Genomic DNA, 14,983 nt, shown 5'->3' on the forward strand with positions numbered 1-14,983 from the left:
CCTTTTGCAACTCTAGTTTTTTTTCACAACGCAGTATTCATGGGTTCTTCTTCAAACAGAAGACATACTATACTAGAAAACAGAGAAGGCATTTCATTTTTGTAAAATATTAAGAAGAGATGAACTTCTCAAAGAATAGGAAGTCTAGCAGTTCATCATTTATAATATTTAAAAATGTTTCCTGATATCAGAGTCACTGAATTATGAGAATTTAAGAAAGTAATGATAGTATAGGGGCACCTGTGTGGTTTAGTCGGTTGAGCATCCGATTTTGGCCCAGTCCATGATCTCATTGTTCCTGAGTTCAAGCCCCGCATCAGGCTCTGTGCTGACAACTCAGAGCCTGGAGCTTGCTTCAGAGTCTCTGCCCCTCTTCCACTCATGCTTTCTCTGTCTCTCAAAAATAAATAAAAACATACACATTTTTAAAAAAGAAAGTAATGATATAAAAATTACAGGTAATTCTTCTGAAAAAAGAAGCTGTGCAAATTTTTGTTATTAAATGTGAAATAATTATATAATTTAAGTGTATTATTTTTGGTACTTCTCTTGGAAAAAAATTATAAAGAGATGCACATTTACATAGATTTTTTTAAAGTACAGAAATCTTCTAATAAGTGCTACCATGAAATATAGTGAAACATAGTCATACTGGTTTCCCTTTACCTTTTATTCGTTACTAGTTAATTTAAATGAACTTGCTCTAATGGTCATATAACCTCAACTATGAGTGGAACATTTTAAATTGTATTTTCTGAATAGTTATAAACACTATTTACGTAGGCAATACCGTATTACATTCTCACTGTTTACAACATTAAAAGAAAGATCCTAGATTTCTTAAGAAAAGCAAAATATAAAACAAAACACCAACCTAAAATTAGCAAGGTGTTTTGAATATGGTATGCTCCCAATACATTGTTGTTGCATTATTGGATCAATCTGTGCAATTTCTGAGGTTTGTATCTTTGAATATTTCTTACATACAAATTCTTTTAAGGCAATCTTTCTACAATTATGGCAAAGGCACTTGCATAAGAATTGCTGGAGTGTCTGTTTTTTTTTTTTTTTTTTTTTTTGATACAGAGAGAGACAGAGCATGAAAGGGGGAGGGTCAGAGAGAGAGGGAGATACAGAATCGGAAGCAGGCCCCAGGCTCTGAGCGAGCTGTCAGCACAGAGCCCGACGCGGGGCTCGAACCCACGAACGTGAGATCTGACCTGAGCCGAAGCCGGAGGCTTAACCGACTGAGCCACCCAGGCGCCCCTGGAGTGTCTGTTTAAAATGCTTATTCCTGGACTTCTCATCTCAAATAGTGAATCAGAATCTCTATGGGTGTCTTGACAATATGAATCTTAAATACCTCCCCCCCCCCCCCCGCAGAGATTTTCAAGCACATTTGAGTTTCAGAAGCTCCCTTCTCCTGTTTTGTGTAATGCAAAGAAGTTTCAGGCAGATTCAGGTTATTACTTCCATGCCTCTAAGCCAATATCAAGTTGATTCTTTTTCCATTCTGCCTCCAATAATAATCATTTTGACCTCATGCAAAAGTCAGGAATCATCACTGTACTGATTAACTCTTGAAGGGAGAAGGGTGTCTCTCTAGATAGGTACAGAGAACACGGAGAGCCACACCTATGAGTCAAATGAGGGGGAAAATAAAAAAGTATAACAAAAATGAGGTTCGATTTCAAAATCGTTCTTGAAGTAGTCTGGGATAAGGGCATTTGTAATGTAAGGAATAAGTCTGTATTAAAGAAAGGACAGGATAACTTAACAGAGGTCTCCTATCTCATTCTGTGAAGGTGCTTCTGGGCTCCGGTGATGAATGTGTTCATTTTATGTGACTTTGGGTAAATAACCCAGTGCCCTATCAGCTCTCCAGCCGGCGTCCAACGGCGGCTGTGTGCGCGCTAATGACGGCGGAAGGTGCCTGCGGGAGGGTTTCGGAAGGGGCTGCCCAGCGCAATCGCGCTCCTGGCACTTGCTGAGAGATTCTCAGCCCTTTTTCTGCAGCTGCCACTTGAAGACTCCACGCTTTCCCTCTAGAGGAAAGAAGCCATCTATCTAAATCAGCTGTCCTCTCTACGTCTCTCGTTTCTCCCTCCGCCAGCCGCCACCCCCACCCCTTCCATTGTGTTGTGCGTTTAGCTACGCTTCCTGCGTAAGACCCTAACCTCTTTTGTAGCAGCAGGCGTTACTGTGGGTTTCGGAACCTCGAGTTGCAATGGAGCTGTACGGAAAGGTGAGCAGAAGGGAGTTACTCTGCATGCTCTGCTCGAAACGTTGCTTTGACGGACTTTGGGGGGTGTGGGGGGTGTGTGTGTGCCTGCGCGCGCCTTGTCAATGCAATTGTGCGAGTGAACCACTTTGTTTATGTGTATGCTAATCTTCTTTCTCCCCCGCGTTTGTTGACTGAGATTGTAAAACCATCCTAGTCTGCTTATGAAAATATGTAAACTTTCCCGGTTCGGGATAAGGAGGCGTAAACCGGAGAGTCCCAGAACGCAACGCCGGTTTCGTTTGTATTGGGAATTAGCACAAGGTAGTGCGTTTCCTAACCAGGAAATCACAATCTAGCCACGAAAGGCTATGAGAAAAAAGAAAAATTCCCCGCTGATACAAGCTGGGTCACTTTTGGTTGCACCTCGCTAGGAAATGGGCTCGGAGGCGGCGAGCAGTAACAACCAGGAGCTATTCCAAGGGAGGAAAAGGGAGGCTCCGCGGCCAAGTCCGACTGGAGGAGATAGCCTGTTAAATGCTTGCTTGTCGGGAGGTGTAGTTCAGGGCTCGCTGGTGGCGAGAAAAGCTCCGTGGAACAAGACTACAACTCCCAGGAGCGCGCGGGACTCCCGTCCAGTGCGCGTGTGCGGCGCCAAGGAGGGGACAGCTCCGGTGCTGATGTTGGAGCCGGTTAGCGAACCCCACGAGTGCAGAGTGTGGAGCGTGGAGCTCGAGGGCTGTGCAAGCTTGACCGAGCGCCCCGGCCAGCTTTGTCTTAACCAGAGAGAAAGGACATTTTGAGAACAATGAGACACGAAGCTCCCATGCAGGTGGGTCTGTACAGAAAGTGTGGCCTCCGGAGGAATTGACATAGATGCTTTCTCCGTTGCTCCAAGCACAAATTATGCTCGACCTCAGGAAAGGTCTTGGCTGCCACTCGGTCCTGGGGACACTGTTGGGTTCCTCTATGCCCCGTGGGGCTGTGATCTGGCTGTATTGATGAGGGATACGGTTATTCATTTTCTTCCCAGGCTCTGCAAGGAGGGTGTGAGTGTCCGTCTAAAATATAAACCCGAGCAAACAAAAGTCAGGGAAACATGCTGTCTCCTTCTGGCATCGATCTTCCCTCCTGGCTGGCCTGGTTTGTGATCCCCGTGCAAGTGTACGGACTTGAGGTTTGGGGTTGCGAGGTCTCTCTTGGCGTCGGCATAGAGCGAATTCCACTTGGTTAAGAGCGCGTTAAGAAAGGCTAAGACAATGTTAGGGTCCCCCAAAGTCCCCTTGATTCACTTAGGGTGCTAGTAGTATCAGGGAAAAATAGTAAAACCATGCCAGAGGCATGGCAGCCTTTAATCTCTGTCCGCAAAACTGGTCTACTCTTGCGTTTTCAAAAACCCCCTCTGAGCTTTCCTGAGTGCTGTGCCCATTTATTGTACATTCTCGTTCCGCATTTCAATCACATTCTTAGGTTTGCTTACTCCAACTTCTGTGGAGAGATGCCTCTGCCTAAGCGTCTTGCCTAGGTAAATTTCGTTTTTAAGTAAAAATAAGTGGTGCTTTCTCGTTTGTATGTACAACTAGTTAATGTTAAACATCAGCCTGCGTTCCTTAACCTAGCAGAGTGATCCCATTGCGTAATAGAAAGGCACTTTATGAATGGGGTTGAGAGGGGAATGGAGCACACCATTTGGAACATGTTGTCTCACTTGAGAACCCACCTCTACTGCCAAACCTAACAATATAAATATTTGCTTTCAGTTCTTGCTTAAACATTTCCCAATTGTTTTCTTCACAAATTAAAGACTTTTAAACATATGCTTTGATTTACTTTTATTTTATGGATTATGTATGTTAAAATATACAGTGACTGGACTGTTAAATCGAAAAACTACATAGAATATAATTGTTTGTTGAAGTATTATATAATGGAAGCCATCAAATTACCTTATGAGTTATTGAAAATTTGATTTGTTCTAGAAAACATTCACCCATTGTGTATCTTCTAATACCTCTGTTTGTGACTGAGCTTTTCATTATAGACCTGATGTGAAAAGAATCTGGAGAGACAATAAAGGTACAAGCTGTTGTGATCAAGATATATTGGCTTATGATAATTTTCCATTACGGAGGTACTGCCAGGAACCAACGGGGCTAAATTAATCATATTTGATTAAACATTCACAGTAGACTTTACAAGTAGATTGTTAGTATTTAAGTCAACCTCCTATGCACTCTGAAGTCTATCAAAGTAAATTACTAAAAAAAACTATGTTGCATCTTGATTTTAATTTTTCTTAGAATGTTCATAAGAGCCATTAAAATGTTTTGGAACTGTATGAAATTAATGCCTTAGGAAGAATTTTAAATTATTTCATATCAGCTATGTAGGAGGTATAATATTTAACTCTATATTTTAATCAAAACTTTAATGAAAAATTAATATAAAATAGGTAATAGTTTTCTTGTGGATAAAGTTATTTTATGTTTATATTGTATTTTATTCATTGGACTAGATTTTTGAAATTTATAAATCAAAGGTCCAAATTCTATCATGAATTATAGGTCTTTTAAGATATCAAGGACTACTTTCTGAGGTATATTTAAGTAAAACACACTTACAGATTCTATTTAACAAGTAAATTGTTGCTGTGATGATCCTCTATTACAATCAGGTTTCAAATATATAATGATAGGAAGAACAAAAACTATAAACATGCTTTATATATTTTTACATTGGCAAGTAATGTCTCAGGACCCATACTTCTGAAATATAATCACATTCCAGGTGACTTTGATACATGAACATGCAACAAGATAAATACTTGACATTTCTCTTTTTTTCCATTTAAAGACTCAATGAACCACATCATCATTTGAAATATATGCCTCCAGATTTTTTTGGAGAAAACTTAGGTTTCTGAAAATGAGTCACAAGCAAATCCTCATTTTACAGTTTAATCATCCTAAGAGATGCTTTTCACCTTTTAAAAATATTTAGTTCATTTGTTGATGTGGAACAAAACAAGCTCTTTAATTGTTGATTTCTTAATTTATTTATTATAAATTCAAGGAAGCCTTTTTAAAAATTATGTAACGTCTTTTAAAAAGCATGTGATGTACCTATATAAATAGCCTGGTGGTCTGTTCAAGATAGTTGTTTTGATACATGGATATTTTCTGAAGAATATTTCCCTCTAAATTGGTGTAAAATGAGGGATAATAATTGCTTTTTATAGTGACTATAACAATAATACATACTGATAGTCTTTGATGTCTATATTTCCTTTGTGACTAAATAACCAGGAATAGCATTTGGTAAGTGTTCCAAGTGATGGGTTAGAATTTCAACGCAAGAGATGGTCATTTTGTTTTTTCTCATTCAGTGAGTCCATAAATCCTGAAGGCAAAATGAAATGGGGGATAGCAATGCTCATGACTTGAGGCAAAACTCTGATGAACAAATTATCATTTGATTCAAGAGTTAGAATGAATGAATTCCTGTTTATCTAGTGCTTTGTTAGTGCCAAGCACTATTTCTCGAATTCAGATCTGTGTGTGTGTGAAAGAGAGAGAGAGAGAGAGAGAGAGAGAGGGAGAGAGAGACAGAGAGAGGAATACAAAACAATCCTAAAGCTCACCGTTACCTTAATTACAGGCGAGGTACTGGGGCTTATTAAGATTCAACACTTTTTCCAACATGACAGGATCAAAATCTGCCAGATTTCTCTGTAGAAAGTCCCTGTTCTTTCCTCTATTATTGGGTTCCTCAAGAAGACACACAAGACACACAGAGGTGATGTGAAGAATGAGGGTACTCTTAATGTGACATGATTCATTCATTTGGTTTAGAGGAAAGAAAAATTGTCCTGTTTGTAAAATAAAGTTGTGTAAACTAAACCAAATATTTCAGAAGGGCCAATGTGTTAAAAAGTGGTTTGCTTTCTGTCTCCTGAATTTAAATTGCTTGCAGGTTTATTTATTCTCTTGGAGGACCAAAGTGGAATCCATTGTCTCTGATTAAATCCTTAGTCTTTAGTGTTGTTATCCAGAAGCTTTCTGGGTCATCTCATAAATGTGCAGTCTTCTATTTAGGAAACCAAAGAACATAATTTATCAAAAGAATGAAGCAGAGGCAAAAAAAAAAAGTTGTTTGTCTAAAAATGAGGAGGATTGAAGAAAGAATATAGGTGGATGCTGAACATGAAGTTGAGGTGAAAACTATGATATTAAATACAGCCATGCTTTACACAAAAACAACTTACAAAGGATTACAGTCTAAATATCACTGTTTCATTTGGCTATGGAAAGTACATGGTGTTCTTGCATTCCGTTATTGTTGATTCATGACCAAATCTAGTCTTGTGATGAGCCCTTTATATTTACAAGAAATGGAAATTTAGTCCTCACCTCTTACAGAAACAGAGAAAACTTCTAGTTGACATTGGAGAAACAAGGACTTCTTTCCTATTGTAGTTGAACAAATTCTGGAAGTTTCTACCTTTCCTCTGTAAAGGAAAGTAGAGGATAGAATAGGAAATTACCTGTAGCCAAAATAAAACTTGTATGATGTAAGAAATCGTTTTCCATTTCCACTTCTTCAGTCGAGAGGTTGTGGATTTATTACATGGTGTAACCACAATTTTTCCTGCCATTCTAAGCCTATTTTGGAACTGAAAATTCCTTTACTGACCATCATATTCCAAGAAAGAAATACAATTTTATACTAAGGAATGGGTTTTCCTGGGACTGTTCATACACTAAACCTAAGTATTAACAGTTGTGCCACCTCAAAAATGTTGTGGGGGTAAAAGATTTTCCAACCATTTTCTCCTTTTCTCACTCATTCATTGGGTTCAGAGGTTCTAGAGGAACCAACTTAGTAGGTCACCATTACCTGTGATGATGAAATCTCCTAGATTTATTTGGAATTATATAGATCTTAGCATTTTTGATTTGTTTATTTGCAGTTTTTGAGATATTTATATACATTGAAATGCACACATTTTAAATGAACAACTTGATGAGATTTGTTAAGTGGATATGCCTGTGTAACACACACCACTCTAAAGATAGAGATTTCCAATCAACCCCAAAAGTTCTTTCATTCATGGTTTTCTTATGGTTTTTTTTTTTCAGTCAATTCACTGACACAATAAAACTTTGAGTTTTTTAAAAAAAATTATAAATCAGTTTGCTTTATTCTAGAACTTCATGAAGTTCTGTGAAACATATAATATGAACATACACCAGCACATGCACTATCTACCCTTGAGTTTGGCTTCTTTTGCTTAGTAGAAGGTGTATAGGATTAATCTGTTGTTGCGTGTGTCAATAACCATTCCATTTTACTGATGCATTTTATACTTTTGTATCAATCTACCAAACTTTTAAAATCCTTTTTCCTATTGGTAGATTTTGAGATAATTTCCACTTTGGGACTATTGTGATTAAGGGTGTAAACATTTATCATATTAGTCTTTTCTGATAACATGCTTTCATTTCTCTTGGCTAGAAGTAGAATTGATAGGATAAAGGTTAAGTGTACATTTAGTTCTTTAAGAAAGTTAAATCTTTAGCCAAAATGGTAGTACCATTTTACATTCTTATCAGCAGTGTATGAACATTCCAGCAGCTTTACAATCCTCAGCAACCTATGGTGTCAGTTGCCTTTTTTAATTTTGGCTACTTTATTGAGTGTTTTGTGGCATTTCATTATAATTTGAATTTGCAGTTTTTTAATGACCAGTGGTTTTGGCACATAGGGATCTGTTAACTGGTCATTTGTACAAGTCCGTTTAGCCTTTTGTTCTTTTTGGAGGGTTGTTTTATTATTTACTTACAGAACTTTATGTAAATTTGACACTATTTTTTTGCCAGATATATGTAAATGTTTGTAATTTTAAAAATATTTTCTGTCAGTCTGTAGCTTGAATATTTATACTTTTAATAGTGTCTTTTGATGAAAATGTTTTTATTTTGATAAACTATAGGTTATTAATTGTAGGCGTGGTCTATATACATGTATCTGGGCTCTACACTTCCTTTAATCTATCTGTTTGTCTTGACTATGTCCTGAGACCTTGCTACATTTATTTACTTCTAGTAGGTTTTTCTTTTAGATTGCTTAAGAATTTTTACATAAACAATAGTATCATTTGTAAATAAAGGCAGTTTACTTCTTTCTTTCCAAAGACCTCCTTTTTTTTCTTTTCTATTTCATTCCATAGAGTAGGCCCTCCAATACAACGTTGAGTAGAAATGATGAGCAGACCTCCTCGCCTTGTTCTCAGTCTTAGAGGGAAAGCCTTCCATCTTTCACCACTAAGTAGACGCTCAGCTGTAGCTGTTTTGTTGTTCTTGCTGTTGTTATTTGTATGATTCCCTTATTATACTGAGAAAATGTCTTTCGATGCCTTATTTGCTGAGAGTATTTTTTTTAAACATTAAATGGGTATTGAATTTCATCAAAATATTTTTTTTGCATCTATTGTGGTAATCGCATGATTAATCTTCTATATTTTGTTGGATTATACTGATTGATTTTTTTAGTTAATCTGGCATTCCTTAGGTAAACCCCTGTTAGCTACGATGTATTGTTTTTTCTATATATTGCTAGATTCAGCCTCATTATATTTCTTCGAAGATTTTTGTGTTTAATTAATGATGGATATTGATGAATATTTTGCTTGTAATGCTTTTATGATATTATAATGTTGGAATTATGCAGCCCTTAGAAAACAAGCTGAGAAGTGTTCTTTTCACCCTTGTTTTTTGAATGATTTTGGTATCTATTTTGGTTCATAAACTGTTTGATTGAGTTCATAAATGAAGCTATTGGAACCTCCAGTTTACTTTGAGGAAATAATTTTTAAAGAACTTCAACTATCAAAGTATATACAAATATCTCTATCATTCAACTATCTATTCTATCTATCTGTCATCTGTAGTTTATCTCCCCTTAGTGTGTTGTGGTAGGAAGAATAGCCACCATCCTCCTTCCAGGGTTTTCTGTGGCCTAATCCCTGGAACATATGAATAAGTTATGTTACATAACAAAAGAGACTTTGCAGACGTAATGAATGTTATGCACTTTAAAATAGGGAGATTAATTTGGATTATTGGGTGGGTCCAGTCTAATCACGTGAGTTACTAAGAGCAGAGACCTTTCTCTGGCTGTCGTCAGAGAGATAGTCAGAGATTTGAAGCATAAGGCTTGTTGCTTGAAGGTAAAAATGTCTGTATGTCAAAAAAAAAAAAAAAACCAAAAAAAAACCCCAAAGAGATCTCGGGCCTACAGCCACAAGTGAGTTCTGCCAACAACTTAAAAGAGCTTGGAAGTCGGATTTTCCTCAGAGCCTCCAGGTAAGAACCCAGCCCTGGCAACACACTTACTTGGCTTTGTAAGACCTGAGCAGGGTGAGCGGAAGACCCGGCCGCGTCACACTAGGCCCAGACTTCTGACTCAAATAATAATTGGGTGTTATTTTAAATACCCATTATAGCAGCCGTTGAAAACTAATTATTCATGTATAAACGTTTTCTATTTCATGTTGGGTCGGTTTTGGTAAATTATATTTGTTACCTAATTTTTCAAATTTACGGACATAAAGTTATTCAAAATACTCTTATTATTTAATTTTTCTAGGATCTATAATGATATCTCCTTTTTCATTCCTATTATTGACAATTTGAGTCCCTGCTCCCACCATCTTACTAGATATAAATTAAGATCATTAATGTCTTCAACCAACTTTTGCCTTTGTTAACTTTTCTGTTCTTTATTTTGTATTTTATTAATTTGGACTTTTAAAAATAACTGTGTTACTTATACTTTAGTAGAACCTTTTCTTTGTCAGTCTCCTTAGAGTAGAAATTTAGATCACTGAATTTAAATATTCCTCTTTTTTCTAATAGACATAACCATTTAAAATAATAAATCTCCCTGTAAGTACTACTTTAGCTGACTCTCACAAATTTCTTTTTTTTTAACTTTAGTTTTTTTGAGAGAGAGAAAGCACGAGTGTAGGAGGGACAGCGAGAGAGGGAGAGAGAGAATCCCAAGCAGACTCTGCACTGTCAGTGAGAGCCCAGTGCGGGACTCGAACTCCAGAACTGGGAGATCATGACTCGAGTTGAAGTGGGACACTTAACTGACTGAGCCCTCAGGCACCCCGACTCTCACAAATTCCTGAGTGTAGTATTTGCATTATATTTTGTTTCAAACTCTTGGCCCCTTTCTTTGCAGTGTTTTCCTTCATCCTGGGTTTAGAAGTATGCTGTTAATTTCCAAATATCTGGTTACTTTCCAGATATTTTGTTAATATTGATGTCTAACTTCTAGTTAGCTAGATATTGATGTCTAATATGTTCAGAGGACATATTGTTACAATCTTTTGAAAATTTTGGACTTGTTTTTAATGCTAGCGTGTGGTCTAGCTTTATGAACATGCGGGGCCTACTGTGCCTGCTACAGCTGTGAGACACAGCCCTCTGTGAGAGTCTCTGAAGTCCAGGTAGCGGTAAGATCATTCCTATCCTTACTGAGTTCTGGTCACTTACTGAGAAAAAAATATCCCATGATGATTATTAATTTATCTATTTATACTATTAGTTCTTTTAGTTTTTGCTTCATATTTTTTGAACTTCTCTTGTTAGATATGCACACATTTGTAATTGTGTCTTCCAGAAAAAATTTCCCTTTTTAATATTGTGTGATGTTCCTTTATATCTCTGGCAATACTCCTTGCTTTAAAGTGTATTTAATTGGACATTAACATAGACCCTCTTTCTTTTTTTTTAAGTTTATTTATTTATTTTGAGAGAGAGAGAGAGAGCGGGGGGCGGGGGTGGTGGAAAGAGAGAATCCCAAGCATGCTCTGCACTGTCAGCGCAGAGCCTGACACAGGGCTTGAACTCAGGAACTGTGAGATCATGACCTGAGCTGAAATCAAGAGTCAGACACTTAAGTAACTGAGCCAACCAGGCTCCCACCCCCCATTTTTCATCAGAGACTCCTATTACATCTATATTATATTTTAGACACTGTTCCCAAAATCACTGAGGCTCTGCTCATTTTTTCTTTCTCTTAAATGTTATATTTTCTATTAATTTATCTTCACTGACTCTTTTGCCGCCTATAGCCTTTTGATAAGCTCCTAAAGTACTCTTTATTTCAATTACTTTCAGGCTCACTCTTGGCTTCTTTTGCAATAGAAACATGTTGTCAAGAAAAGATACATATAAACTCTTGGAATGACATGTTTGGATATTGGAAAGGTTTAATAGGATTTATTTCTGGTATTGTACAGAAACCAAAAAGAACAAAACAAAACAAAAAACTGTGAGCTTCTCATTAAAATGGTGAGATAGAAATGTAAATAATAATATTAGTGATTTGATTATTCCTTGTAGATTTATGGGATGAAATATAAATGATAGAAATTTATTTTGTGTATTTTATGTAATTTATGTAAACAAATACCTGCATTTACATTTTAATTTCTGTCATTTATATTTCTATTCATCATTGCATTTGTGATGCTGCACATTTTTCTTTGTGTCTTGAAAACAAAATTGTAGGGGCATCTGGGTGGCTCAGTCAGTTAAGCATCCAACTTCAGCTCAGGTCATGATCTCACAGTTTGTGGGTTTGAGTCCCACGTCGGACTCTGTGCTGACAGCTCAGAGCCTGGAGCCTGCTTTGGATTCTGTGTCTCACTCTCTCTCTGCCCCTCCTCCACTCATGCTCTGTCTCTTTCTGTCTCAAAAATCAATAAACATTTTAAAAATTAAAAATAAACTAAAATTGTAGGCTTCACGACATTTTGAAAAATTTGAACCAAGTGAAAAATTGTAAAAATAAAATCATTTTAATAATTGTTTATTTTGTCAATAAATATATTCCATAATAGCTTCAACTGTGCAGAAGCAAAATGCCTTTTCAAACGCCATGTTTCAGACTGGTTTATAGCATTATGTTAGTTTTATTGGGGTCGTGAAATATTTTTCTATCTACTAAATGATTAAATCATATGGGAGAATGTTCTGGGTCTTCATTTGCTTAGAGAATGGTAAAAAGGTAGGGTCAGGGTTCCCAGGGCTCTCCAATAAGCCGATTGGATTGGGTCCAGTATTAGGAATTTTGATCTAGCAAGCCTAAGAGTTTTATTTCGTGCCTACTTGACCTCCTGACTGAGGAAAACCTAGCAGCATTATCTCTTAGCTTCTACACCCTCAGCTTTTTATGTCCGGGAACCCAAACCTTAATGAAACTTTAATAGGTGAGGCAGTGAGGGGCACCTGGGTGACTCTGTTGGTTGATTTTTCTACTCTTGATTTTGGCTCAGGTCATGATCTCATGGTTTGTGAGTTCGAGCCCTGCATTAGGCTCTGTGCTGACAGTGGGGAGCCTATTTTGAATTCTCTGTGTCCCTTTCTCGGTGCCCCTCACTCACTTGCTTTCTCTCTCTCTAAACAAACAAACAAACAAAAAAACCCCCAAACATACATAGATACATTAAAAAAGAAAAGAGGTGAGGCATTGAACCTCTCATTGTTAGTCTGCCTGCTCTTAGTTTGACTTTACCCATCAAGGTGTTATTTGTTAGTCATAAAGCAGCTCAGATGCATGTCTGAGTCTCATCAATTAGAGAAACTTGGAAGCCAACACTGATGAATAATTTCTATTCAAATGGCCAGAGCTGCAGCAGCTTTATAGAAGTTGGAGAAAGGATATATGTACCAATTAGCAAATAATGAATCTCACATGATACTTAACTATGACGTTAGCAATAAAGGATGGTTTTTCTTTTGAATGTTTTAATTCACTGAACACCTGTTCGAGTGGTAGGACTGATGAAAGGGGACAACAGGAACACTGTACACCTGTGGATATGCATGCTCTTTTATAACTGCACGATGGGCTTGTTCTTTGTAGCAAATAATAGTAGCAGTAGCTTTTGAATGAAAAGCAGGGATGATTGTAACTTGCAAAGGGGCTCAGTAAGTCATTCAAATTGGTGAACCTGCATCACATAGAAACACAAGTGCATGAAATAATAACCCACCCAGTTTCCCAAGGTGGTTCACATAGTCCCTTTGTGTCATAAATGCACGTACAGTGGGGTGTTTGCCCCTTTACGTGACCTGCCTTGGTAAATGGAGTGAGAGAAGAGAAATGTCAGGATTTGGAAGGAATTATAGCAAATCTCTGGAGGTATTTTTCAAGGGCTTACATATTTAAAATAATTTTAATGTTTTTAAAATGTTTAATGTTTTAAAAATGTTTGGTAATAAAAATTTCTTAGGAAACACATATATTAATATGAGATTTAGGGTTTTTTTCCTGGTGGGAATTTTTAGAGTATTTTACTTGGTATTTTTAAGAGAGACTTTTCACTATACTGCAGAGTACTGAGTATGTTTATTCTGTTTATGTTTTATTTTCTTCTCAGGAAGAAGTATTCTTACAAGAGATATTCTTTATTTTGTGGTTTCAACGTGGACATTTGTCTCCTGGGGCTGTCAGGTGCTTTCTTATGGAGTGAGGGGAAGTCAGGTCCAAATGTATGTTATTTTTAAAAATGACTGATGGAGAAAGTTAAGGCCACCTCCCTCAGAGATGAGCAGCACAGAGCATCATTTGCTCTGCAATTTGCTCTGCAAAATTAATTACTGCTTCTTCCAATGCCTTGTCTCCTCACACTCTGACAGAGACTTCCCAGTGAGTATCACTGGCCCGTAGAAGGTTCTGGCTCTTACCAGGAATACGACAATTTACACATCTCTCAGAAATCAGCTTACCTAGTCAGGCTGGGCATTCTAGAGAATTGGAACTTCTTTTGCAGAGTCATCATTATGGGGGTGAAATCTCTTGTCACTCTTGGCAGAAGGGGTTACAGGTGGAGACAGCAGTAGAGAGTGTTAGGATCCCGTTTTCCACTTCCCGTGGATCTCGGATTACTCAGTCTCCTCCTTTGTATATCTCTGAGGCCTTGACAATGTACACCTGCCCTGGTTTCCACGTGGACATTTATTAATCTAAAGAATGCCAAACCTGTCTTGTCAAAAGAATCAGATGGGATACTTTAAAAATTATAGATGCCTGGGCCGATACTGAATATTTTGATTCTGCAGAATTCAAGTGTGGTTCCTGAGTTTTGGAAATCTAGGATCTAGTATATCCTATGAGAATCCACTTTTGTATTCCTGAATGAAAATGTATCCAAGTAGAGAGAGCAGGTATTTGAGAACAACATGTCTGCTCTTTCTTGCTACCAAGAAATTATAAGAAAGCTTATGTTTATTTTATCTATATTTGTGAAAAAAGTTTGAAATGATTCTTTACATTTTATTGCTAAGAGAGAGTACCTTTCATTTTTATAAATTGACAGATTGACATCTGCCTAAAGGAAGAATGAATGACAAGAATACTTGCTGATTTTAAAAATGTTTTAAACTCAATTTTGTTTTTAAAAAGCTGTATATGGGGAAGAGGGTCTCTTGGCTATGTGGGGTCAGAGAGGGAAGTAGAGCTTGGATCGCCAACCATTCCTCCTGTTTGCATGCCCTCGTCTGGATGACCTTCCATCCCAGCTTTCGGGGTTTTAGCACTGAAAGGCCTGCAGTGTCCCAGGAAAGCCCTCAGTTTTGGGAAAGCCAGGAGAGCTGGTCACTGTAGCCACACCCCGTAATCAGGACACTTGCGGTCTCTAATCCCAAGACCATGTCAGATTCTGCAGACTAAGGGTTCTTGTGCAGG

General features: G+C 37.5%; 1 protein-coding gene across 2 annotated transcripts in view; it reads left to right on the forward strand.

The window, feature by feature from the left end:
- Positions 1–2,007: 2,007 nt before the first annotated feature.
- Positions 2,008–14,983, forward strand: part of RAB3C (RAB3C, member RAS oncogene family) — a 285,740-nt gene continuing 272,764 nt past the window's right edge. The window contains exon 1 of one of the 2 annotated variants that reach the window (XM_029942275.1): positions 2,008–2,245. In XM_029942275.1, coding sequence (XP_029798135.1) covers positions 2,228–2,245 — 18 coding nt within the window. In that variant the 5' untranslated portion in view covers positions 2,008–2,227. Of the gene's footprint in view, positions 2,246–2,919; positions 3,054–14,983 lie in introns of those variants that run through there. The other variant, XM_029942273.1, reaches the window with a different exon arrangement.

Source organism: Suricata suricatta, chromosome 6 (genome assembly GCF_006229205.1).
Source record: "Suricata suricatta isolate VVHF042 chromosome 6, meerkat_22Aug2017_6uvM2_HiC, whole genome shotgun sequence".
Classification (NCBI taxonomy): domain Eukaryota; kingdom Metazoa; phylum Chordata; class Mammalia; order Carnivora; family Herpestidae; genus Suricata; species Suricata suricatta.